This window comes from Sciurus carolinensis, chromosome X (genome assembly GCF_902686445.1).
Source record: "Sciurus carolinensis chromosome X, mSciCar1.2, whole genome shotgun sequence".
NCBI lineage: Eukaryota > Metazoa > Chordata > Mammalia > Rodentia > Sciuridae > Sciurus > Sciurus carolinensis.
This window is the reverse complement of record NC_062232.1, coordinates 39,119,628-39,145,103: the sequence shown is the minus strand read 5'-3', so window position 1 is coordinate 39,145,103 and position 25,476 is coordinate 39,119,628. Positions and strand designations below refer to the sequence as shown.

Below are 25,476 nucleotides of genomic sequence, written 5' to 3'. Positions count from 1 at the left end.
TGTGGCTCTGTGGTTAGGCACTCTAGGTTCAATCCCTGGTACAATCCCTGGTTCACTCCCCAAAAAGGGGGTGGGGTAACAGTGATAGGTGCTTACCTAGCAAGAGCAAGGCTCTGGATTCAATCCCCTGCACCACAAAACTACTAAAACAGGAGCTGTAAAGACAACTGGAGAGTCAGGAGTTGTAATGGGGTGGGGGGCGTCTAATGAACTAGGTGCACAGGGTATTGAAGGTGGGACAGTAGAGAAATGGGGGAGAGGAATAAGCATGCATGCAAGCCTCATCTGTAACAGGAGAGACAGTGGCCAGATGTGTGGAGTGCCTGCAGTACTATTGGAAAGGTGCTTGTGGTGGTGAAGTCTCTCCACTTGACCTAGACAGCTACCAGCACCACTAAGCAGACACCAGAGGTAAAGTGCTTCTCTTAGCCCCAGTGTCCTGGTGAGGACTAAATGGGAACTATGAAGGATGAGGTCACCCAAGCAGAGCAGGCCAAGAGGAAAAAAATGGTCATGAGATGGAGGGGTCCACAGTATACACTGTGCCTGGGGCTAGGAGCTGGCCCAGGAGGCAGATGTGGGGACAGGCTGTGATGGGAACCTAGCCAGGTTTGGGAATATGTTAAGCTATTTCCAACACTCAGTTAATTGGAGAAGTGAGGGGTCTTGTTTCTAAGTAGGACAGAGAAACTGGTTCCTGAAGGAAAGGCACAGACATATGAGTGGTATCCTTAGGAACCAGGAGCTAGTTCCAATGAAGGACCTCTGTGGAAGTGGCCAGTTAAATTGGTGTCTGGAGCACTCAACCAAGACACACATAGACACACGTACCAGAACACGGTAGCTCTGCAGTCTGCAGTCCCAGTGGGGGTGGGGGTAAGCCTCCTCCTGCCTGCATTAACCAATGTTCATCTCTCTGCCCCCATAGACAGGTCTCCCCTCGAAGACAGGAAGCCTGAGCACTCTCAAGAGGCAACAGGCAGATCTAGGCCCAATGAGGACAGGGTGAGGCAGAGGCTTTGCTCTCTAAATGTTCTCAGATACTTCCATAAAAACTGCAGAGTATGTCCTAAGGCACTGACATTCCTCAGGTCAGCAGAGCCATTCAGGCTCCCTGGAGCAGGGAGCTAAAGTAAGGTCACCAAAGCCATTGCTGGTGCCACCAGGAAGGCCTGTCCAGAGTCTGAGTGCTTTGAGCCAGATGGGAAGGGATCTACCCCAAGGACGTAAAGAACACTGACCAGTCCTGGCAGCTTGCTTGCTCAAACTTTCCTCTTCACAGGGGTTCAAGTTAAGACGTGGAGAAGGTGGGATTTGAACCCTGTTTCAAACTTACATGGACTCAGGTTATCTATTCTCTGTGGCCTCACTGGTGCCTCCATGTTTTCTTAAGCAGAGAGAGCAAGAAGAGGCAGCAACTCTTAAATTTTCTCTGCCGGGAAACTGGCAGCTGGGGATGAGGCTGAGCCTTTTGGACTACCATCAGAACCAAATAGCTCCAGGAAGCCCCTCCTTCCCTGGAACCAGCAGGGCAGTCCACTTCTGGGTTAATATCTTTTTATTAGGAGTCAGGTTCCAAACAAGGTAGAAAGCAGTGGCAACTGGGATTCAGGTAGGGGGTGAAAGAGGAGACACCAGGCTTGGCCAGTTGGGCCACTGCCAAATGGGAACCCAGGGCTGGAAGGGGCCTGGGGAGGGGGGACTGGGGTCAGCCTAGGTGAGTACACGTGGGTCAGCGGATGGTGTATCGTACATAGGGGACCTCGACGTCCTCGCCGCTCTCGTCGTTGCAGCACAGCTCAAGCACCAGCGCCCGCACGTGGCGGCCCAGCTTTCGCTTCGACACACGGCTTACGATCTCTGTCATCCTGGGGTGAGCGTGAAGGTAAAGGGTCAGGGAGGCAGAAAGCAAGAGAAGAGGGAAGTAGGTGGGGGCAGAGCAGGTGAAGGGCAGTGAAGTATCCCAGCAAAGCTGGGAGTTGAGTATCCCCAACAGACACAGGATCTCCCCCACCGGCCCAGCAGCCAACTCACGGCTGATCCAACCGTTCCTTGAGCTTGGCAGCTGGCATGAAGAAGGAATAGAGCATGGACACACCCTGGGACAGCATGGTGATTTCTAATTTGTGCTCTGTCTGGAGAGGGGGGTGGGGGACAGCAGTGTCAGGGGACAGACAGACCAGCAAGTCACCTGCACACCCCATCCCCAGGAAGGATGAAAGAGTAAGGGCCTTACTTTAAAATAGTCGAGGAACTGTTTGAGGGTCATCTCCTCACCGTTAGGCTGCAGCCCCTGTACCTCAAATCGATCCCATAGTGTCCACTCTTGATTATAGTACTGCGGCATGAGGAGGAGAGATTAAGATGAGAGTTACCCAGGAGGCCCAGCCCCTGTCACCTTCATCTCCTTATACTCATGCAGTTCTGTTAAGTCAGATCACAACCCTCTTTTGTTCAAAACTCTCTCATGGACTGCATGTCACTCTGAGTAAGCCACAAAACTCTTATGATGACTGATAAGACCCTATGCCACTGGAACCCTATATTCTTCTCATTTCTTACCTACTTCATCCTCTGACCTTATTCCCCTCAAATACCAGGCATACTTCTACTTCAGTACCCTTGCAAGGACTGGTCCCCAGCCTCCCCAAGGCCTGCATGACTTATCCCCTTCACCTTCTCAAAGTCTGAGCTAACATCAGTCTTCCCAGCAAGATCTTTCCTGGTCATCCCACATTTCAAATTTCTGGCTGGAGCTGGAGCTCAGTGGTAGATCACAGGCTTAGCATGCAAGGCTCTGGGTTTGATTCCCAGCACCAAATAAGATAAAATATCAAACCCATCCCCCTCACCCCACTGGTACTCTCAAGCCTCTCCTATCTTGTTTTTCTTTTGAGAGTTCCAAAATCATTCAAATTGATATTTATATAACCTATTTTATAAATATAACCTTAGCACCTTAAAGATAACCTGCACAAAGTAGGTGTTCAGTAAGTATTTGAATGAATGAATGAACCCATCAATCAAGCACTTAGTACAGTATACATCCAGAAAATGTCAGCTGCTACTATTGGGTAGTTATTAATAATCTCTCAGGGGGTTGGGGTTGTGGCTCAGTAGTAGAGTACCTGCCTAGCATGTGTGAGGCACTGGGTTTAATCCTCAGCACCACATAAAAATAAATTAAATAGAGTTCCATCAACAACTAAAAAACAAATTTAAAAAAATAATCTCTCAGGGCACAATTCATATATCCCATCTTTTCTGAGGGTGTCCACAAGGAGGGAAGCAGACCAGTGCTCAGCACGTAGCTGGTACTTGAACAATGTGATTAATGAAAAAATGAACAAGGAGTGCACAAAAGGAGTAGGTATACTTCAACAGAAACCTTGACCCAGTAACAGGGTATGATGAAAACTAGAGCCAGCTCTATAGAGACACACCCCACACCTCCTGACGTAGGCCCTTACCTGGTGACGTGGTGCAGCAAGAGGTTCAGAAAAGCCAAAGAAGGGCAGAGCCAAGTTGAGGAAACCATTCTTATAGGAGTCAAGCTGTCGGTGCCCCTGCACTACCTTGTACAGCTCCAAGCACACAAGGCCAACCACAGCTGCTGTGGTTGTGGCAATGGCTGGGATGATCTTCCCTGCAATCAGTTTGCTCTGTGAGATAAGAAGAGACCAAAGGTAGTGTTTAAGTGGCAAGAGGTTCAGGGTCTACAGGAAGAGATGAATGCAGCAACTCAAGCCCAGGAAGGGGTGGAACATCAGACCTAGATTCCCCTCACCTTGTGCCGGTCTGCAGGAGGAATGTCATAGTTTTCTGCCCGGAGGTTGGATGCAGCCACAATGAAATCCATATGGAAGTTGCTGTCATCATCCTGTTACCAATGGAAAGAATGGATCAGATGAGTCTTGAGGCTTCTTAGCCTCTAGTGACACAAGTATCCTCCATTGCAATTATCTTGCTAGACTTCCTGAGATCATGGATGGCTGAGAACCACCTATTGATTCAGAGCCACATGGCAAACCCACGATCTCCACTGGCTCCAGATCCCTAGAAATCCATTCTCAGCCCATCCCCTGCCCTACCCAGGGCCCTCTCCAAGCACCTTCTCAAAATCGATAGGGTACATCTTGAATCCAGGCAGCTTGTCTGGGCTGGGCAGTGTGGCCTTGAGTTCCTCTAGACGACTGTCATCTGCACAAAGAGAAGGATGCTGTCAGTTCTTTGATCCAAGCAACGGGCTGAAATGGTGGGACAAAAGGTAGATACAGGATTTGGAAAGGAGCGATATTCTGGGAAAGCAAAGGGGCAAAGCAGAGAGGTAGAGCGGGAGAATAGAGTACAAACCTGAAAAGGACAGAGAGAGAGGGATAGTGGCTATTCAAGAGAGATTTCTCTTTCTAAGGAACAGAAATGAAGATGTTAGGAGAACGTGGAGATAGATCGAACAGGAGAGGCATAGATCTTAGGGAAAATTATATAGAGAGAAATAGGAAGACATGGAGGAGCTGTACACAGTAGCACATGCCTGTAATCCCAGCTACTGGGGAGTGAGACAGGAGGATGGCTAGTTTGAGGCCAGTCTGGGCTATTTAGTGACCCTGTCTCAAAATAAAATGAAAGGGCTGGGATGTAGCTCAGTGGTAAAGTACTTGTTTAGCATGCTAGCATGTACAAGCTCCTGGATTAAGTCTCCAGTACCATCAAAAAAAAAAAAAAAAAAAAAGATATGGAGAAGATGATAGGGGAGAAACACATAGACATGAATAAAGAGGAAAAAGCTGGAAGGGTAGATGGAAAATATGAGGAGGAAAAGGGTGTATACCAAGGGTGAGATCGGTGGAAAGATAAAAAAAAAAAAAAAAAAAAAAAAGATTAAAAAAAGAGAGAAAGATAGAGGGAATATATGCAGATGACAGGAGATGTTAAAGACTAGAAGAATATACAAAGAAGAACATGAAAGGCAGATATTTTGGAAGGTATACAGGGACAGGAAAAGGGAGATGAGAGGAGATACATGGAAGGCCAATGTAGAGAATTACAGATGTATTACAGATATATATATAAGGGAAGGCAGAGATAAATATGTAGACAAGGTGTCAGTAAACTTCAGCCCAAGTACAGAGGACTATACTGGAGTGATGATGCATATGGAGAAATGGGTGGGGAGGGGGCAGAGATGTGTGGATGGGGAAATAGGGGAAATGTGGAAAGAAGACAAAGCAGGTTGATATCAAGGGAGAGAGATCACTGGTAAAGACCATAACCCCTGAATGAACAGATAAAGAAAAAAGAGAGAAAAGAATAAAACAAGGCAAATACACATATAGCAAGAACAACAAAGGGCTTTCTCCTGAGGGCCAGAGGGTGGGAAAGAGGAGGGAGAGAAATAATCTGCCCCAAATGACCCTCTTCATGTCATAGAGAAAGGGATGTACAAAAGAAGGTGGGGGTCAGCCTCAGGTCTAAGGTCACAGAGCCAGGGGAAGAGGCTGGTGGGGAAGCTAGACTAGGCTGGAGACAAGTAGGGGTCATAACTCTGGGCCAACTGGCTGAACACCCTCACCAACAGAAGCATTGGCGCTCTGCAGCTCCTGGTCAGAAACATGGATCTTGACACCAGACTTGGGGGTGAACTCGGGGACCTGCACAGACTGCAGGAGTGTGGCCACAGCAGCTCGGTCCTGAGAGCCCATCAGCCCGTAGGTCTGGGCAAACAGGTTGGCAGCAGCCATCACATAGTCCAGATGCAGGGGCTGGGGGAAGGCAGGGGCAGGGTAAGCATATGAGCCCTCAGGTGGGGAGCCACCACCTCATTTCCCATCCTCCACCTGACCCCAAGTGACCCCAGGAAGGAGACTCACATTGTTGACATCAAAGGTGAGCGGGTGTGGACAACGTTTGGGCCCAGACCAGAAGGGGGCTCCCGAGCTTGTGAGCTAAAGGATAGAGAGAGAAATTTTTGAGAAGCAGGATCTGCCAAGTAGAGACTTCTCTGACAATCTTGACTCATCATCTTGGTTTCAATGTGCCTCACTATCCCTGACTGGGCACTCAAAGTTGACTATAGTCAATCACAAAACACCCACACTGTAGGGTCCTGTAGATGGAAGTTCCAAAGCCAGGGTGAACCAGGGGCTTGGTTTAGCACTTACATTATGTAAGTCAGGAAGCCATTTAACAAACTTTTATCAATTACCAGGCACTGAACTAACTCAGTATCATAAATACCAATTAATCCTCACAAAATGCCCTGTAAGGTAGATTATCATTCTTCCTCCTTCACAGCTGAGGAAACTGGGGCAGAAAAGTGACTTGTCCAAGTTCAAAGAGAGTTAGGATTTGAACCCATGATTCCTACAGTCCCAATGGGGCATAGGGTTTGACTCAGCCCACACCATAGGTAAGGAAAACAGAAGCCTCATCTCTTGCTCCATGGAATGAGAACTGGAACAAACAGGTCCAGCATAATCATTTTTCTGAGATCCCCATACCTCAAGGTACCAGCCATGGCTGGACCAGTAACTGGGAGGTGCCACCTGGAGAGCCCCTGACAGGCTCCTGTTGCAGGGAAATGCACGCGGCCAAATGGACCCAGCAAGTGGGCATTACCTGGTCGGGAGGGAAGTTGTGCAGCAGCTGCCGGATGTTGTTAGAGTACTGGGTGTGCCAGTGGTGGCAGGCCCAAGTCACGCAGTCAGCCCAGTTCTGTGGTCGCTGTAGCACCAGGCTGCGCTGCACGGCCTCCAGCACCTCCAACGGCTGGGTGCCCGCCAGCCGCAATGTCCGCTCCACAAACTTGGGGTCTCTATCGGGGAGCGGAGGGGCCGAGGGGCATGATTACACAGCGGCCCCAGGAGTAGGCTCCAGGGCAATCCCACCTTCTCCATGGAAAGCTATTCCTGACCCCCAGTAGTATGAGGCCCGAACATTCACTGGTTCCTCTGAAAAGTGTGCCTGGTGTTGAGGGTGACAGTGGTGGAAAAAAGACAGGACGCCTTGGCTGGCAGGCAGGGAAGTGGACAAGGGAGTATGTAAGCTACTCACGTGAGGTACTGGTTGACGTTTTCTGCTGGCTGTTTGAAGAGGCCTTCAAACTCATCCCGAGCCCACTGCAGACAGAGATGAGAAAGTCTATCAGTGAATAAAGCAAGTAGGAAGTGAAATACACAGCTACTCTGGAAGTGAAGTCCCCATAACCTACCCCATTCCCCCAACCCCAGAAGTGCAATTTAAAAAAACAATGGATTTGATCTGAACAGTAATTATACTAACATACATATGAAAAGAACTATGGATAGAGCTCAGCAGTAACACACCTCTGGGATCAATCCCTAGTACTAGAAAAAAAAATCTGTGTATCTTACTCTACATATGCTACATCTCAATAAAAAAGAAAAATATCTGCTGTATATGGTGGTGCACAGCTGTAATCCCAGTGACTCGGGAGGCTGAGGCAGGAAGATCACAATTTCAACGCCAGCCTCAGCAACTTACCGAGGCCCTAAGCGACACAGCAAGAACCTATCTCAAAATTAAAAAATAAGCTGGGGGACGGGGGAATTGTGGTTCAGCGGTAGCATGCTTGCCTCGCAAGCGTAGGGTCCTGGGTTCAATCTTCAAGCACCATATAAATAAATAAAAATAAAGGCATTGTGTCATCTACAACAAAATTAAAAAAAAAAAATTTTAAAGTTGGGTGCAGTGGCACACATTTGTAATTCCAGCAGCTTGGGAAGCTGAGGCAGGAGGATATCAAGTTCAAAGTCAGCAAGGCAGTAAGCAACCTAGACCCTGTCTCTAAAATATAATAAAAGGCTGAGGATGTGGCTCAGTGGTTAAGTGCCCCTGGGTTCAATCCCCAGTACAAAAAAAAAAAAAATTACAGGCTCTAGGGACTCAGCAAAAAACAAGACAAAGGCTCTGTCCTCTGAGAATTCCTAAGGACAGTAAATAGTCATTAGTGAGGTAGTTTGGAGAATATAAACTTTAGAGATTTTTTTTTTTTTTTTTTTTTTTGCGGTGCTGGGGATTGAACCCAGAGCCTTGTGCTTGCAAGGCAAGCACTCTACCAACTGAGCTATCTCCCCAGCCCCTAAACTTTAGAGATTGAGGCTCAAATCCCAGCTCTTCTACACATCATGTAGTTTTGTAACTTCAGGCATACATCAATCCCCTTATTTTCATGTCCTTACCTCTAAATAGATATTCTAACAGCAATGCCTACCTCATGGGGTTGTTAGTATGTGTACTTTTTGCAGTGCTGGGCATTTAACCCACAGAATTCTTACAAAGTCAATGTGCCAGGCCACAAAACAGAATCTAAGGATAACCAGTGTGCTATCAGAATAATTCTCAGCACAGTGTTGGAAGCCAAACCAATTCAGTGATTAGGAGTATGGGGGTGGGAAAAAGACCAGTTCCACCTGTCACTTTCCCTTGTGACTCTGCGGTACCAAAGTGGATGTGTCTATATTTGTGCATCCACCACATTCTCACTAGGCCATGTGTGACCTTGAACTCATAAATGCTCTACCACAAGCAACAGCCCCAGCTCCCTGTGAACATATTTAAAGGTCACTTAAAATAGTGCCAGTTATATAGTAAGTACTAAGGCCTTTATAGCAGCACTGTGAAGTAGTTGCTACTGTTATCCTATATTTTAGAGGAAGATGAGGCACAAAGAGATTCAGTTCAAGGTCACACATGGCCTAGTGAGAATGTAGTGGATGCACAAATATAGACACATCCACTTTGGAACCGCAGAGTCACAAGGGAAAGTGACAGGTGGAACTGGTCTTTTTCCCACCCCCATAATCCTAACCACACTGAATGTTTGGCCTCCAACACTGCACCGAGATTTATTCTGTTAGCACACTGGTTAAATCCTTTGGTTCTGTTTTGTGGCCTGGCACGTTCACTTTGTAAGACTTCAGCGAGATGATATGTGTGCTGTTCCACACATGTGTGTCATACAGACAGAATCATCCTGACAAACAAGCTGTTAAACTCATTTCGAACAACAGTTGGGGAAACCTCAATATGGATTAAGTATTAGAACCAAACAAACAACTTGAGATGGTAAAAAATTACTATTAATTTTGTTCATAATGAAAATGGTGCTTTGCTTAGACAGCAGTTCTTGACTGGGAGTGATCTTGTACACCCCCATCCCCCAGGACATGTGGCAATGTCTGGAGACATATTTAGCTGTTACAGTGGTGAGGGGGTGTTACTGACATCTAGTGGGTAGAAGCCAGGGATGCTGGATAACACCCTACATACAATGCACAGGACAGCATCCCCAGAACAAAGAAATACCCAGCCCCAAATGTCAATCATACTGAGATTGAAAGACCCTATTACACAGAAATATATCCTTACTTTGCAGAGGCAGAGTAAAATAGTAAGGAATATCCAAGACACCCTAGCACAAAGAAGAAAAACGATATCAACTAAGAAATAAACGTGGCAAAACATTAACAATTGTTAAATCTAGAGGAGGAGTGGTATTTGAGTACCCAGCATAGTATTGTTTATACTTGTCTACATGCTGGAAAAACTTAAAAATAGAAGTGAAAAAAAGAATGAGTCATCCTAGGAACCTAGGCTGCCAGGCAGGAAGTGGGGGAAGGGGAGAGATTGGAGAAAAAGCACCTCTTACACTTGGGCTTACAACAGCTGAAAGCTAAAGGCCTTGTGGCTGAGAGGCTAGAGGCAGCCAGGGGACTACCTTCTTTCCTTTCCCCCGACAGCCACTCACCTGCAGGGTGTGCTCGATGGCATTGGGAAAGTTTTTCAGGGTACAGATGGGGATGGACTTCTCTGGTGGATCCTGGCTGGAGCTGTACGACTCTGTCAGGAAGGGGATCACCACCTGCACATTGCCTTTAGTGCCTAGTGTGCCTGACTCCAGCAGCGGTTTCCGGTAGTACACACAGCGCCGGTCCATATACATGCCTGAGAGGAGGTGGAGGGGGAAGACGTGAGAGCAGGGAACTAAACATCAGTAAAGGTCAGGAAGATCCACAACCCTCATACATGCACAACTTTGCCCTTGACCTCTTCGCCTTCCTCCAAACTTACGGGCATCCACATTGTCCAGGGCGTTGGCCACGCCATCCAGGTTTTGGAAGAAATCATCATCATAGATGCGCTCTGTGTCAGGACCCACACGGTTCTGGTGGCTTGTCACCCGGATGTGCGGATTCATCTGGCGCACAGCTGCAGTGGCTGTATCAGACTTTAACTTCTAGCGGGGTGAGAGGTATAGTTCCAGGGTGAGTGTAGGGGAACATGGCTCAGTTATTTGTGTGCTCACTTGATAAACATCTATAGAGAACCATTCACCTGAGGATTTACTTTAACACTGGAGAAGAACTAGACCCTGAGTTCAAGAGCTCCCTAATTTAGCAGAAGAGGCAGTCTGTGACAATGCCACATCACTGGGGAAGCGGAGGACAAATACATACTGGAGACAGTGGGCAACATCTGTTTTTTGGTGTTTTTTTTTTTAAACCAACATATATTGTTCATATATATATTTCAGGTAACAGTACCCAGGATTGATTTCCCCAAACACAGCCAAGTTGCTGGCACATGGGAAAGGCACAGGCCTTTCAAAGCCCAAATCAGGTCACACCTCCTCTACTCAGAACCCTTCCTCACTTAGGGTAAACTGTGGCATCTTATCTGTGCCTGGAGCACTCCTCCCCAGAAGAGGGCACTCTAGTCCCTCCTGCCCAGTAAGTCCTTGCAGAAATGAGACCTTCCTTAACAATCTTCTTTTAAAAATATTTTTAGTTATAGATGGACACATACCTTTATTTTATTATTTATTTTTATGTGGTCTGAGGATCGAACCCAGTTCCTCACATGTGCTAGGCAAGTGCTCTACCACTGAGCTATAGACCCAGTCTCCTCCTCAACTATCTTAATCAAAGCTGCAAACTAACCTTGGCATACTCAACTTACAGTGTTTTTGCTATATCATCTGCAAAACTGCTCATCAACAATATGAACAGTATACCTCACTGTTGCATTATATCAATATTTTATATATTATTTACTATTTGTCCTCCCCCACTGGAAGCTTTGTTTTTTTCTTTAATATATCTCAAGTGTCTAAAACGGTATCTACCACCTTAATAACTATTTGGCATATAACTGAATGAACAAACCTGTAGTGGAGGAAAACAGATACTGGGTAGGCTAAAATATAAGTTGTCCCTATAGGCCTCTCAGCTAGAACCCTGTATAACTAACTCAGTTACAAATGTGTGCAGAGGAATGATCCTAACTGACTAACCCACAATCTGTAGAAAGGCATGCTTCCAGTTTGGTCCTTGGCTGGAGTCAAGGATTTGGGGAAGGTTCCCATCATCCTACCTGACAATAGTGACTCACTGAACCTAAACACCATGGTTTACGTTGAATACCTTTGTTCCTTCTTGGAGTCCAGAAGTTTAATACATGAGTTTAACACATGACCAACTGCTAATAAAAGCCCTGGATAGCGAATCTCTAACAAGTTTCCCTGGTTGGCAACACTTCATATGTCTTACTACAATTTGTAGCTGGGGAAATAAAGCATGTCCTATAAACTCAAGGGAGAGAGGACTCCTAGGAACTTGCAACTGACTTCACCCCATGCTCCTTTTCTCTTTACTGATGGTGCTGTGTGTCCTTTCTCTATAATAAATCACAGCCATGAGTACAACTAAATATTCAGTCCTAGGAATCCTCCTAGTGAATCACACTGAGCTTGGGGGTGTTTTGGGGGAACCCAAAACACTATCAAGGAAAAAGTCTCATCTCCTACCCCCCGACCTGACTCACCGTGACATCCCAGGGCCGGAATAGAAATTGTCGGTTCAGATTTGATTTCTCAATGGTGTCCATGTCTGTGACAATGATTTCTCCGCCGTCCCCACAGCCCAGTCCAATCATGGCAAAGTTCTTGAGCAGCTCACAGCCAATGGCGCCTGCACCCACCTAAGAAATAGCCAAGAAGATAGACACGAGCAGATCAGGGTGACACAGGTTGACAGGAAGTCCCCATTGTCCCTCACACCTCCTAGAGCCAGCAGAGAAGAGGGTCTAGCACATCTACAGGTTCTGGGGTTTTAAGAAATGACCCATAACCAGGCATAGTGGCACACACCTGTAGTCCCAGGGACTTGGGAGACCGAGGCCAGAGAATGCCAAGTTTAAAACCAACCTCGACAACTTAGCAAGGCCCTAAGCAACTTAGTAAGACCTTGTCTCAAAATTTAAAAAAATTAAAAGAGCTAGGGATGTGGCTCAGTAGTTAAGTGCCCCCGGGTTCAATAGCTGGTGCCAAAAAAAAAAAAAATATCCTTAATCATCTGAATGAAGAGGCACCAGAGAGGGAAACAGATAACAAAACTGGGGTGTGAGGTGGGCACAAAAACAAAACGAACCTCCCCTCCAGACGTACAACGCACCAGAAGTGGCTAGAGGCCAGGGGAAATGAAGAGAGCAGGTTTCCAATGGGATTACTCACCAGGAAGTACTTCTGCTTGCCCAGCTTCTCTTGCAAGTCTGAGCCAAATACAGCCACCTGCCCATCATAACGGTTCTGACGCTGAGGAATGTGAAAAGAGGGTCAGAGAGGGGTCTTCCCAGAAATGTCACCAAGGATGCCTTCCCCATGGGTTCCACTCACATACCGGGAGGCACTTGTCCTCTGTGAGGGCCTCTTTGTCTTCTGGGAGACATTCAAGGGCATCAAAGTACAGCCACTGCATGATGGGCATAAACTTCCCAGAGCAGGCCTGATAAGTGGGAAGAAGGTGGTCAGTGGTTCATTAGGGACTGACACAGATGGACAGCAAATGATGGAGTCAGAAAGGCATGTGGAGTCAGAAAGACATGTGGCCCACTCCCACCCATGCTGACCTTCATGACCTCCTGGGCAGCTAGACCTCCAATGAAAGCATTTATGGGTGCCAGGTCCCCAGCAGCCACATAGGCCAGCTTCCGTATGAGGTCCTCGTCCAGGCTGTCCTGATGAACTGCTGGTAGGGCTCGAGCGTTGATAGCCTGTGCTAGGGCCACCAGTTCTGTTGCATCCTCCTAGGGGGCGAGGGGGCAGAAGGAACCAAATGAGGCCCTGTCAGGCCACTGGCAGGGAAGAGAGAGTGGACTGACATATGCCCTGACTGTCACACCGCCCCCTGCCAACAACCTCATTGCGGGGTCGAGGTGGCCGGCTATGCTGAGCACAGAATTGATGCAGAGCCTGGAAGCCAATGTGTAGCTGAGCAGGGCGAGAAAACTTGGCGAAGTCTGTCATCACAAAGTCAGGCTCCGCCAGTGAGGCTGGCAAGGATTTCTGGGGGGGTGGGGGGGGGATAGGGGAAAGGACATTAGAACCAGAAGAAAGAATTGAAGAATTTGGAAATGTCTAGAATCATGCCCCACTGCTCCCCACACACACTCACAAAGCTAATCTTCTTAGGTACTTTGACCTGACTGACGATGCCTCCACGGATGTAGTCAGAGAAGTTAGAGGTGTCACAGATGCTAAAGGTGTAGGGACCTACGGTAGATGGGGATGTCATCAGTCTACTCATCCTCCTTCAAATCCACAATGCCCACAAGATAATTAAAAAACCATCTCTGACCCAGCCCAGACACCAAGAGCCATCTCTTTGCCCTCCCATCAGGGCTCCATTTGGACATCAGAAACCATCTCCCCTCTGCCCCAGAGCCAGCTCAGACCCCATGAGACCCTGAGTTGTAACTGGCCCCCAGTCTCCACTGGAGACCTCCTCTCTACTCCTATCCACATCAGCTCAGACATGAGTGGATTCCCTGATAGGTCCTATGCAATCACCAGAGGCTTTTCCCCTACTCAACTCTGATTCTAGGTTGCTCCTTCTCCCAGGAATGGCAGTTCAAACATAAAACACCTCTTCTCTCCCATGCCCACCAACACTGATGGAGTCTGTCTCAGGTTCACCTCAGACACTCAGGATGTGTCTCCCCTCATTCTGAACCCCAGGGACATATTTCCTCCATGACATCCTAGCCAGTTCCCCTCTGATGCCCCCATGGCCCTAGCTCACCCAGGACTTTGATCTCTATGGGCTGATTTCCGTTGAGCTCAATCATTCCCTGTACTTCTGAAAAGGAGACAAAGTCGCCACTCTCAAACCCATGTCGGGCCTCATCCAGGCAGGTAACCACACCGGGATTGTCCTGGTTAAAGAGGAGTGAGCCTCAGAAGAAGGCTCAGGGTACCAGGAGCAGACAGGGAGGACTGCCACTGCCCATCTGCCTGCCAGGCCCCCTGAGGCTGGTCTCCTCACCTTGGTGACCATAGAAACCATAGCACTGAGAGGTTGCTCTCCATTGGAATCTGTGAGGACCATCTCCTCTCCAAAGTCACAGAAGAGCTGCCTATAGAGAGAGACCACAAGACTGATGCCCAAGCCCATGTATATAGGCCCCATACATCCTCAAAGTGCAGTCAATAAGTGCTGAGCAAACTCAGTCCATCACTGCAGGGATCACTGTGGGGATCAGAGAGTGCTAATACCATATGGGGAAAGGTGAACACCAGAATATAAAATTCAGGTGGCTGAGGAGGGATGAAGGCAGCAACAATCCGAGGGTCTTGGCCTGGGGCCTGATATGGGTTAGTGGGAAAGAGGGCCAGGGACAGCACTCACCCAAACAGGCCCCGTGTGTCTGCCACTACCAGCTTGATGCCACGGCTGTGACAGAACGCACCCACTCGCAGCTGGTCCTCCAGGGGTGTGTTGGTCAGGACCACTACCTGTGGAGAAGTGGAGGCTCAGGCCAAGGGCTCAGCCTTGGGGGAGAAGGGGAGAAAACAATGGCAGAAAATGGGGAGGGCTCAGGTAGTCCTTAAGGTATAGATGTCTGGGGTCTTTCTGGTTCAGCCTTCCTGCACAGAGACCTGCTGTGGGTACAACTCCACTTGGCAAGGGTGAAATTCAGTGAAGAGAAAAATATAGCCCCACATAATATCAGGAAAGCTAAAGAGGTAGCTGGGCACAGAGCCTGAAGAATAGCTGACTCACCTGTTTGACAAACACCCACTGCTGCCTGCCTACAACCTCAAATGCCCTGCAAGACCCAGGAGGAGTAAAACTGTCTCCAGCCAAAGTCTGAGCTCATTCCTACCACACCCACCTGCTCTTGGTTCTCAAGACAACGCCTGCTCAGCAGGCAGTAATCTTTCAGACTCTGCTCTCTTCCCAAGAGCCCATCCCTGCCCACCAAGGTGGGATCCTACTGCTGCACCAGGGTAAAGCTCCAGCGCCCTGGCCCTCAGAGACTCCTTGGGCAGAACCTCAGCTACCACAGTCCCTTGCTCTAGCTCAGACTTTTAATTTAGCAAATTTACCATGTGCCAGCTATGATTCTACATGCTTAACCCTCACAGAAACCCTATGAAGTCAGTACTACCGCCATGTCCGGTCTACAAACAGGAAAACTACAGCACAGGGTTGAAGTGACTTGTGCAAAAGTACAGCAGGTAGAGCTAGAGTTCATGGTAAGCAGTCTGGCTCCAGTCTGTTCTTACCTGCCATGCTGCACTATCAGTGTCCACACATTTTCCCCTGAAAAGACAAGCCCAGCTCTCATCTTGCCCCCATTCTCTAGACTTCCTGGCACAAAACCTAGCACCCAGGCTGGCCCGTTAAATACTGAATAATACTAAACAGACTACAGATGGGCTGAGAGAATTGAGCAGGAGGTTGGGTAGTCCCAAGTACCTGGAAGCCACTAAGGAAGTCCTCAACAAGAGGCCCAGTGTGGGCAGTGACAGGCACGTAGCTGTTGAGCTCAGCGAGGCGGGGCTGGGACACTTCAGCCCGGTTTTTACCAATGTCCTCCTCCCGTAGGTAGAACTGCAATAGGGGGAAGTAGGGGAAAAAGTGAAAAGGCTATGGCAGACAGTGGGACTGGTGCCTCTACAGGGAGGATGGGCTGGAAAGAGGTACCTGGGAGGAGAGGTCAGCCCACTGGGCAGTGCCCTGGTCATGTAGGGTGACAGCCTTAACCCCACCAAGGATGATGTTCTTAGCGATCTCCACACCCAGGCCCCGCAGGCCGGAAACCAGGACACTGGATGTCTGGAGCCGCTTCATTGCCTCATGGCCCAACACGTACCTGCCAAGTTAGGGGGCACTATAGGTCAGGGCCTGGCCCACCCAACCCTACCCTCTCACCCCAGCCACGCCTTAGCCCCACTTACAGCTGCCGGGAGTAAAGGCCCTCATCTATGTCTGCTTCGCTGCCGTTCTTCGCCATTCCCTAGGGATGAAGAGCAAGAACAGGATCAGGGAGATGTGCAGGAGTGGGGTGTGGAGAGATGAAGTGATACAAAGGACCTTCCCACCCAACACAACACCTGCCAGTCTCCAAGGAGAAGACACTCACGTTGGTTGGCACCGAGGGCACTTCGGACAACACGGACTGGGCAGGGGAGCAGTTAGAACCCGGCTTTGGATCAGGCCCGGACACGCGACGTTTCTTGGACAGCGGCGAGCTGGACATCTGGAGAGAAAAAAAAAAAAAGAGGTCCAGAGTAAGCCTGGGGCACACAAGAACATTTTTCTGCTTGTTAATATGACTATGGGGTTAGAAGTCTAATGTATTAGCAACCCTGTTTTACAGAAGAGACTGACAAAGAGAGATGAAGTGACTTGCCCAAGGTCACACCACTGTTGGGGGTAAGATCTGAACCCAGGTGGTCTGGCTTGCAAGTCCACGCTGTTGACCACTAAGTCATTTGCCTCTCCCCAGCCCAGGATAATAAGGGAGAGACTCCAATCCTGTGGGGTGAAGAAACGACAAGACTACTTGTGGGGAGGTCAGAGGAGGGATGTGCATTCAGGATAGACTTGGTTTCAAATCTTGACCATGTTGCTCCTTGACAGGTATCATTTAACCCCTATGGGGATCGATTTCCTCACCTGTAAAATAGGGGTGATGATACATTTTACCTTCCCCATGGGGTTGAAACGAAAAATAACACAGACCTGGCACAGAAAAGGTAAGCAACACCAAGCAACCCTTCTCCTCACTCTCCTCTCCCTTAATCCCAGGGATGGGGATAGGGGAATGGTCAAGAGGGAAAGAGACTTGAACATTCCTCAGGGTGTGTGTGATGGCAGGTGATACCTTGCTAAGAACCCAGTCCTCAGAGGGCTTGGGGAGGAGTTTTACAAAGCCCAACTACTCAACCCCAAACTTTGGGAGGGGAAAATAAGCCCAGGCCAATTTAAAAAAGGAGAGAACACTTCAAGTCTCATCTACATGTGGAATTCCTTAAACAGGTTACAATATGATAAACATTCATTAGGAGTTCTCCCTGTGCCAGATACCATACCAAACATCGTATGAGCCTTGTCTCAGTCTGTCCTCAGGGCACCCCTGTGGAGTTTAGACTATAATAGTAGCCCCAACTCACTCACGTGGGAAGAAAAAAAATTCATTCAGGGATGTTTGGTTACTTGATCAAGATTCCCACAGACAGTGGCTGAACTGGGACCAGACCAGGATATGCTGACTCTAAAACCCAAGCCACTTCCCAGTATCATCAAGTTTCATCCCCTCAATGGCCCTGACTCCACAAGGCAGAGTTTAGTGTCCTTGCTGGACAAATGAGAAAACCTGAGTTTACAGGGTCAAGTGACTTGCTTAGGGTCATAAACTAAGTTGCAGAGACAGAATACAGTCTGCCATGGCCATGAACTCTGAGGGGATAGGGGACGGGGATTAGATCTAGATACTGGAGACCAGAGAACCCACAATCACTTCCCCTCACCCCCAATGCTCCTCCCTTAAAGCACTAAGCCTTTGCTTACACTGAAGTCTTCTGTTCACACAACTGATCCTCCACTGAACCTTTTCTAACACCGAATCACACCAAGTACCACCAATGTACTTAAGATTCCATCCTGGCACCTGTCACACTCTAGCAAACTAACCACAATGGACAAGAGCTCCCTATGGTCTACTCCGAGCTTACTGCCAGTCAATCCCAGGGTAAAAGGCTTTGTCTAATCCTAACAATGCTCATGAACCACATAACCCTATGCCCACATCACAAATGAGAAAACAAAGGCTTAGACAACTCTACTTCACTCACCTACCCAGAGTCACACAGATGTGGAGTATAGTTTGTGAATTTTCCTGGGTAAACAGGACCCAGTTCCAGGCCTAGCACAGAGGGCTAAGGGATGAGAGGTAAGGGAAAGGGGACAGGAGAGGACAGGAGGCTGGCTAGGGCCCCTGAGTCTGCCGGTCAAATTGCTGAGAATGCTAAGAACCAACCTGAATAGGAAGAGGCTTGGTGAGTTAGGAGGTAGACAAAGGCAATTCCTATTTTCCATTCACTGGCTCTCTGACCCAGTGTAGGGATCTCATTTCCTCTGAGCCCCATTTTCTCCAAAAGCTTGGACAAATGGAACTATCCTCAAGGGACTGCTGGAAGGGTTAAAAAGTCAAGGTCTGTGGTCAGAACTTAGGGACCTGAGAATGTGAGATCCTCCAAGGACACCTGCAGGGGCCTCCATTACTTAGTTATATCCTTGCTTTGCCATCCAGTTGGTGTGTTTGGGACATATCCTCTCCTCACTCCTTAAATCAGACGTGATCCAGGGCCAGAAAGTTCTTTAATAACTGGAACTTTTACCTCTGGACCCCTAGTGCTGGCAGCAAGGGTCTAAGCAGGTTTGAGATAATTGTTCCAAAGTGGATTTCAATTGCCAAAGTTTGGAAATGCCCTGTCTCAAGGTGAGGAGGAGGAGTGTGGGGTAGAAATTCCTAGACAGGAGCTAAAGATCTCTACCCCCACCACCATCATCATCAATATGTACTCTTTTTTTTTTCCCTCAACATGTGTTCAGGCCCCTATCAAACACACATTATGTGTATTGTCTGGCAAAGCTGAACTGTGGCTTAGAGGATTTCAAAACTGACCTGGGATCTCCAAACTGATGAGTGTGAAGTCAGAGCATGTTCCACCCCAAAACCAGAGTTGAGGGAGGAGTCCTGAAGTAGGTTTGAGAAGGGGCAGGCACAGGGCCAAGTGATCAGGATGGAGAAGCTAGGGCACAGAAAAGAGATGCTAAGGCCTGCCAAGCTTCCTGGGAAGGGTTAATTGATAAGTCCTTGGGAATGTGAGAAAGAGGAATCAGGAAGTGGTTGTGTGAACCCAAGGAGCTGAGGAAGATGGAAAAGTTCCAGGGGGACCCAGCCAGGGTGTTAAGAAAAACTCAAATCTGCATCTCTGGAAAAGGATCTTCTGGGGAAGGGATGAGAAACTACAGTGGGAGCCCCCAGGTACTGCAAGAAGGAAGGTGGTCAGTTGCTGGGGGAAGCTGCACAGGGAATAGGAGATTCTAGAACCCAAGGATGCTGGTGACACAGAGAAACCCTTCACCAAAGATAAGTGATTCTCAGGATGAGAGGAATCTCTGACACTGATGCCTGAAGTCCCAGGAGTCTGTGAGGATGGATACTGAGGGGTTGGGAGATGTCTCTGAGGAGACCCTTGGGAAGGGATTTCTAATGGAGCACAAAGACTCTGCATGGATCTCTCTGACAGGAGATGCTAGGTACCACAGCTGCTGACAGGGTGGAGAAGGAAAGATGAGTTCAGGCAATTTGAGTCTTAAAAAGGTTAGTAAGTAAACACTGGCCAGGTCCTGAAGTGGAGTTAGTTTCTCTGACCAATTATGTTTGATCCCATGGAAGCTCTGTAAGTAGATGCCTGGGGGGTAGGGGAAATTCTATTCTGATGGAGGACTAGTGGGCCTGTTAGGGTATGATACTGGTATTCTATGGGGCTGGAAGCAGAAGTTGACTGAAGATGCTGGGGACCTTGAAAGGATTTGAGGGCAGATTCTGAGGCCTGATGTGAGGTTAAAAGAGAAGTTAGAATCCTGGTTGGCTTCTGAAGGCAGAGGCTGGGACAGGGAGAGGACTGTCTGACAGAGGGGGGTAGAAGCAACAGGGTCTGCAAGAGCAGATGGTGGCAGAATATCTTTAATGGAGGATCATGTATCTAAACAGTTCCTCCCTGATATCTGGTCCCCTCTGGAGGAAAAGATACTGGGGGTTAAGGATGTCTGATGTGGAAGATGCTAAGGCCTGTGAGCAGTAGTGTCAGAAGAGGATACTGGGAGCATGTAATAGGAGAAATTACCTAAAAGTAGGGAAAGTTTCTAAGGGCAGATTCTAGGAACTGAAAGGAAAAGGCAGATACTAAGAGTGATCTGAATAGAAATGCTGGGTCCAGAGGGGTGTCTGATGGAGGATGCTCGGGCTGGGACAGGTTGAGAGACCTCATATGTATAAAGGGGCCTCCAAGAGGATGGCCAGGACCAAAATGCAAAATGGCTTTCATAAGGTCTGATCCCATAAAGGCAAATATGGGGCAGAGGAGGGGGGTGGACCCACGGGTGTCTGAGGGGAAATGTTCAAGAACACTCTCTCTCAGATATGATGGCCTTACAGACCCTCCCTGAGGTCTGGCCCCTCTTGGAAGACACGAGGGCAAACACTGAAGGACCAAGAGGAGTCTCAAGGGAGATTCTGGGCAGGTCTTCAAAGGCATACAATGGGAAGGGGCTTAAACCAGCAATGCTGATCCTAGTCCCCTTACGGGAAAGTGGAGGGAGTTATGGGTTGAGGTTCGAGATGGGGTCAGGTACCTGACTAAGGATATTGAGCTTGAGTCTCCATAAGCACATGGGGGGGGGTGTCTGACCCCAAAGTCAGATTTCGCAGCCTGAGAGAACCGGGTGGTCCCAGACGGGAAACATCGGCCGCGCCCCAGAATCTGGCATGCTCCCCTCTCCGCTGATCACTGGTGCCCGAGTCACAGCGGCCCGCCCAGACATCAGTTTGGCACAGCGCCAGCCCAGGCCTCTCCACTGCCTCCCGAATCCCCTACCCCGGGCCAGGTGCCGAGAAAGGCTGTTTGTTACCAATGCCGGTTCCCCGGGTCGCGCCGCCGCCAACTCCTCAAGGAGCCGAAGCCAAGCCCGGCCGCCACCCTCCTCCTTCTCCTCCTCCTCCCCGCCGCCTGGGCCGCGCAGAATCGCCGCCGCCGCCGCCTTCTCCTCCCCCAGCCGTTGTGGTTGTGGTGCTCCCTGCCACCTTCTTCCCTTCTGCCGCCGACACAAGATGGCGGCCGCTGAGTCCAAGGCCGGAACAAAACCTTGGGCCCCACCCCCAGGAACCCGGATGCAGGAGGGCCGCGCCCACTCATGAATCATGTATAATATTCCCAGCTAGGTCGTGACTCATTCGGTTAGAAGGGGAACAGCTCCACCTGGTGGGTACTGTGGCATTAACTAGGAAACCAGGTAAAACAAGAGGCCACGCCCCATGGAATATGAATAAAGAATGAATTGTTGCAGTCAGGCTGTCATGGAAACCAAGGAAGGCCCTCAAGGCCACGCTTTTTGAACGTGAATTAGACACGAAACCAGGTAGTTGGTTCTAACACCAAGCAACCAGAAAGCAGATGTTAAAACATGGCAGCCACACCCCACTGCTCATGAATAATGAATGATCTTGCTGCAGCCTGGACGCCAAGGAGACCAAGACTGCATCTTATTCATGAATAATGCATGAGACCCCGTGGGCTGGAACAAAAGGGGTAGAACCGCATATTGATGCTCTAATACCTTGTACGCAGGGAAATGGGGCTACTGCAGGGAAAACCGTGCTCCCCTGGCTTCCTGAATAATGAATGATGCTGTTGCAGCAGCTCAACCTGGAAATTCAGAGAGGTCAAGAAAGGTCCCACCCAGTTCATGAATTATTCATGAGGTTGAATAGACATAAACACTCAAGATAACCCTCCCGGCAAATAGGGATTATGACACATAGTCACGACAACGTGGCCATGCCTTCCTGTTCATGAGTAATAATAGATGACCCTGCAGAGACCCGGGAAACCCAGTGAAAAGCATAAGACCCTTCCCCCCATCCCTGACTAACTGCTCAGGAAGCAGGGCTTCCCTGGTCCAACCAAATCCAGACTCACTATATGCCTGTGGTAGGTGCCTTGGTTTCCACAACTGTAAAAATGAAGATTGTGATTGAACTCATCTACCTCATAGAGGTGAATTTGTTATGAAAATCTGAAAAAGTGAATTAATGATCGAGTCTTAGAACAATGTTGCCACAAAACACTGCTAAATTTTTAAAATACGATATATATGTAATATATAAACATACATTTACATTAATATAAAACTAGTTATGGGTGAGGAGATACCCAGCCACTAGAGAAACCCCCAAATTGGGTCACGGTTTCCCCATGTAGAAAATCAGACTAAGTGTGTTGGAATTTCTTTTTCTTTCCCTTCCCTCCCCACCTTCTCCTTTTCTTGTACTGGGAATTGAACCCAGGGGCGCTTTACCACTGAGCTACATCCCCAGTCCTTTTTTATATTCGAAGACACGATATCACTAAATTGCTGAGGTTGGCTTCAAACTTGAGAATCTCCTGGTCTCCTGAGTTGCTGGGATCAGTCCTGCATCACTCCGCCTGGCTTGGGCTGGAGTTCAAATGCGTGAATTTGTAGGAAGGGTTAAGAACACTGTCTGATACAAGAATAGTGGTAGTACTTTTTTTTTTTTTAAACTGGGTGTTGCCCATATCGGTCTTGTGTGGGATCAAATGATCCTCTGGCCTCACCCTCCTTAGTGGACCGACTACAGGTGCACAACATTGTGCCCAGCAGTAGTACTACTATTAACTTGGGGGAAGGATGTTATAGAATTTGATTAAGACTACAGACTCAGGAACTAGACTGACTGGGTTTGAATCCTGGTTCGGCCACTGTGTGATCGTAAGCAAATTACTTAGCCTTCCTGTGTCCCAGTTTCCTCATCTATAAAGTGGGATAATAATAACCTACCTCGTAGGATTTTTCTGAAGATAAAATGAACTTACAAAGTCGCTAGGGGCTGGGGTTGTAGCTCAGTGGTAGAGAGCTTGCCTAGCACATGTGAGGCACTGGGTTTGATCCTCAGCGCCATATAAAAATAAATAAATAAAATAAAGTTATTGTGTCCATCCACAACTAAAAAATATTTTTTTAAAAAGTCGCTAAATGGGGTTGGGGCTGTAGCTCAGTGTCAGGGTGCTTGCCTAGCACATGTGAGGCACTGAGTTCAATCCTTAGCACCACATAAAAATAAACAAATGAAGGCATTCTGTCCATCTACGACTACAAAAAAATTTTTTTTTTAATGTCGCCAAATGAGTGTAAACTAATCTTATTATCTGCATACCCATTTTTCAGGCTCATTGAAAGTTTTGCTAAATATCACACTACTCGTATGAAGCCATGGGATTTGAATCCAGAGGCTCAGCTGGTAATCTGGGATTACTGGGCCAGAAAGAACGAAATGTCGAGGCCTCATCCTTCGCTAGACGCAGGGCGGGCTTAAATCCTGGAATCTGTAAGAGAAAGCTAACTGCGGATCATGCAGATGAAGCTGTGAACGCCACGCCTCTCATAAATTGGGCACAGTGCCCCGAGAAAAGCCTCAGAAAACTCAGAGCACTACTCACCTCGATTGATTATTGTATGAATAAGCAATAAACTCTAGTTTGCGTGGCAGACCTCGGAACACCCCTTCAAGCACGCCCCTTCTCAACGCTGTTCCGCCCCCTCGCGAATAATTCACAAGCGATATCTCCAAGCGAGCCAGGTGCGAAAGAGGCAAAAAACCCTTCCCACCTCAGCCCCACCTCCTCATGAATAATGAAAAAAGCCGCGACCAACGAAGGCCGGGAAGCACTACGTTGGCTCAGGAAGAGCGTAGCAGACGGTCTCTTTCCCAGCCCGAATTGGGGGGCACATCTCCCTGGGTCTGAGCCCCGACGTGTCCAGTCTCGCAGTCCCGAGTAACCTCTTCAGGCGCGAAGACCTCATCATAGAACCCGAGGTCACAAAGACCACAGATACTTCCACAATGCCACGTCGGTCCCGAACGTTCCCACTGTCACCAGGTCCTGTCCTGCAACAAGCCCTCCCCAAACCTCGCCTTGACGTTAGTAATCTCAAACTTCTCTCTCCTTGGGGAACACCCCAAATCCTACCCCCGGACGAGTACACATACACAGACCCTAAATCTCCCCTAACCTCCTCCTAAGTCCTGCCTACAAGGGGTATAAGCCTGCCTCAGCGGGGTACTCCTCGAAACAGACTCCCAAATCCCATCCAAGACCCCCCAAACGTCGCCTACTAAAGGTCTTCTCAAAAGCAGACATCCCATAAATGCCACCCCGGGCCCGGAGCCTCTAAATATACCCATTATGGGATCCCCAAAGTTGGGGTTGAGAGCGCCCTCCTCCAAATGCTGTCCAGGGGCTTGGGGGCAAGGTGCTCCAGCTCACCCCCTGTGCCGGGCGGAAGCCTCGCCTTCTTTTTGGAGATGAGCCGAAGCCACCGGGCAACGGAAGAGCAAACCACCTCCGTCGTGCAAGAACCAGAGTTTGCGCGGAGGTCGGAAGCGCGGGGCCTTAGAGGGCCCCCGGTCTGGAACGTACCACAGACTCTTTGCTAGAGGGGTGTTTGCCTCTGCTCCCTCGCCTCTGGCGCCCGTTTCAGATTCAGATACCCCTACAGGCTATGGTACGTCCCAAACGCGAGCGGCATGCTGGGGGTGGTAGTCCTATCCGGCTAGTGCCTGGTGCACGTGGTGGGCATCAGCGCCCAGAATATGGGAAAATGTAATCCTGGGCCGAGGATTTCTGGGAGCTGTACTCCGTGCCACTGGGAAAAGGGATGGAAAGTGGTGGTACCTCCAGATAAAAAGGCACACCCATCATACAGATGGGGAGACTGAGACTCAGGTAGCCAAAGGAGTTCATTCATTTGTCCTTCATGGAACTCAAGCTGTGGGCCAGGTGATGGGGAGTCGTACCTTCGTGGAACTAGTATTCTGGAGTGAGATAGACCATAAACATAGCAAATAAGTAAAAATTATAGTTTCACATATAAATACGTATCATAGTAGGTATCTGTGATTATATAATGTAAATCATTTATTTTATTTTTATGATAGGGTCTCCCTCTGTTGCCCGATCTAGTCTCAAAATATTGGGCTCAAGTGATCCTCTTGCCTCAGTCTCCCAAGTAACTGGGTTGAAACATGTCTCTGGGTGGGCTCAATTTTGGGTTGATTGTTTGCAGTACTAGTGAACAAACCTGGACCTCTGCATGCTAGGCAAGTACTCTACCACTGAAAGTTACATCCCCATCAATAATATAAATTATATATAATAAGAATACACATAAGGATCACATGTTTTGTATAAAATGATAGCATCAATAAGTAAATAATTCACATGTATTTGTGTCTGATTAATGTCTTACAGTAAATACATTATGTATATTATGTATTCAGGGCTGGGTTTATAGCTCATATGTG

At 48.4% G+C, this 25,476-nt stretch overlaps 1 protein-coding gene across 1 annotated transcript; it reads right to left on the bottom strand.

Annotated features, from left to right (window-relative positions):
- Positions 1-1,540: 1,540 nt before the first annotated feature.
- Uba1 (ubiquitin like modifier activating enzyme 1) lies at positions 1,541-21,202 on the bottom strand. Its single transcript, XM_047536864.1, has 26 exons — positions 21,006-21,202; positions 16,447-16,563; positions 16,262-16,320; positions 16,008-16,176; positions 15,780-15,914; positions 14,706-14,812; positions 14,343-14,433; positions 14,100-14,232; positions 13,473-13,570; positions 13,217-13,363; positions 12,928-13,104; positions 12,699-12,803; positions 12,533-12,613; positions 11,845-12,000; positions 10,093-10,258; positions 9,770-9,966; positions 7,054-7,118; positions 6,619-6,814; positions 5,871-5,945; positions 5,573-5,762; positions 4,112-4,200; positions 3,788-3,880; positions 3,471-3,662; positions 2,237-2,338; positions 2,035-2,135; positions 1,541-1,868 (listed from the first exon to the last, which is right to left on the bottom strand). The coding sequence occupies exons 2-26, from the start codon at positions 16,561-16,563 to the stop codon at positions 1,733-1,735; spliced, it is 3,177 nt and encodes a 1,058-aa protein (XP_047392820.1). The 5' UTR covers positions 21,006-21,202; the 3' UTR covers positions 1,541-1,732.
- Positions 21,203-25,476: the final 4,274 nt, after the last annotated feature.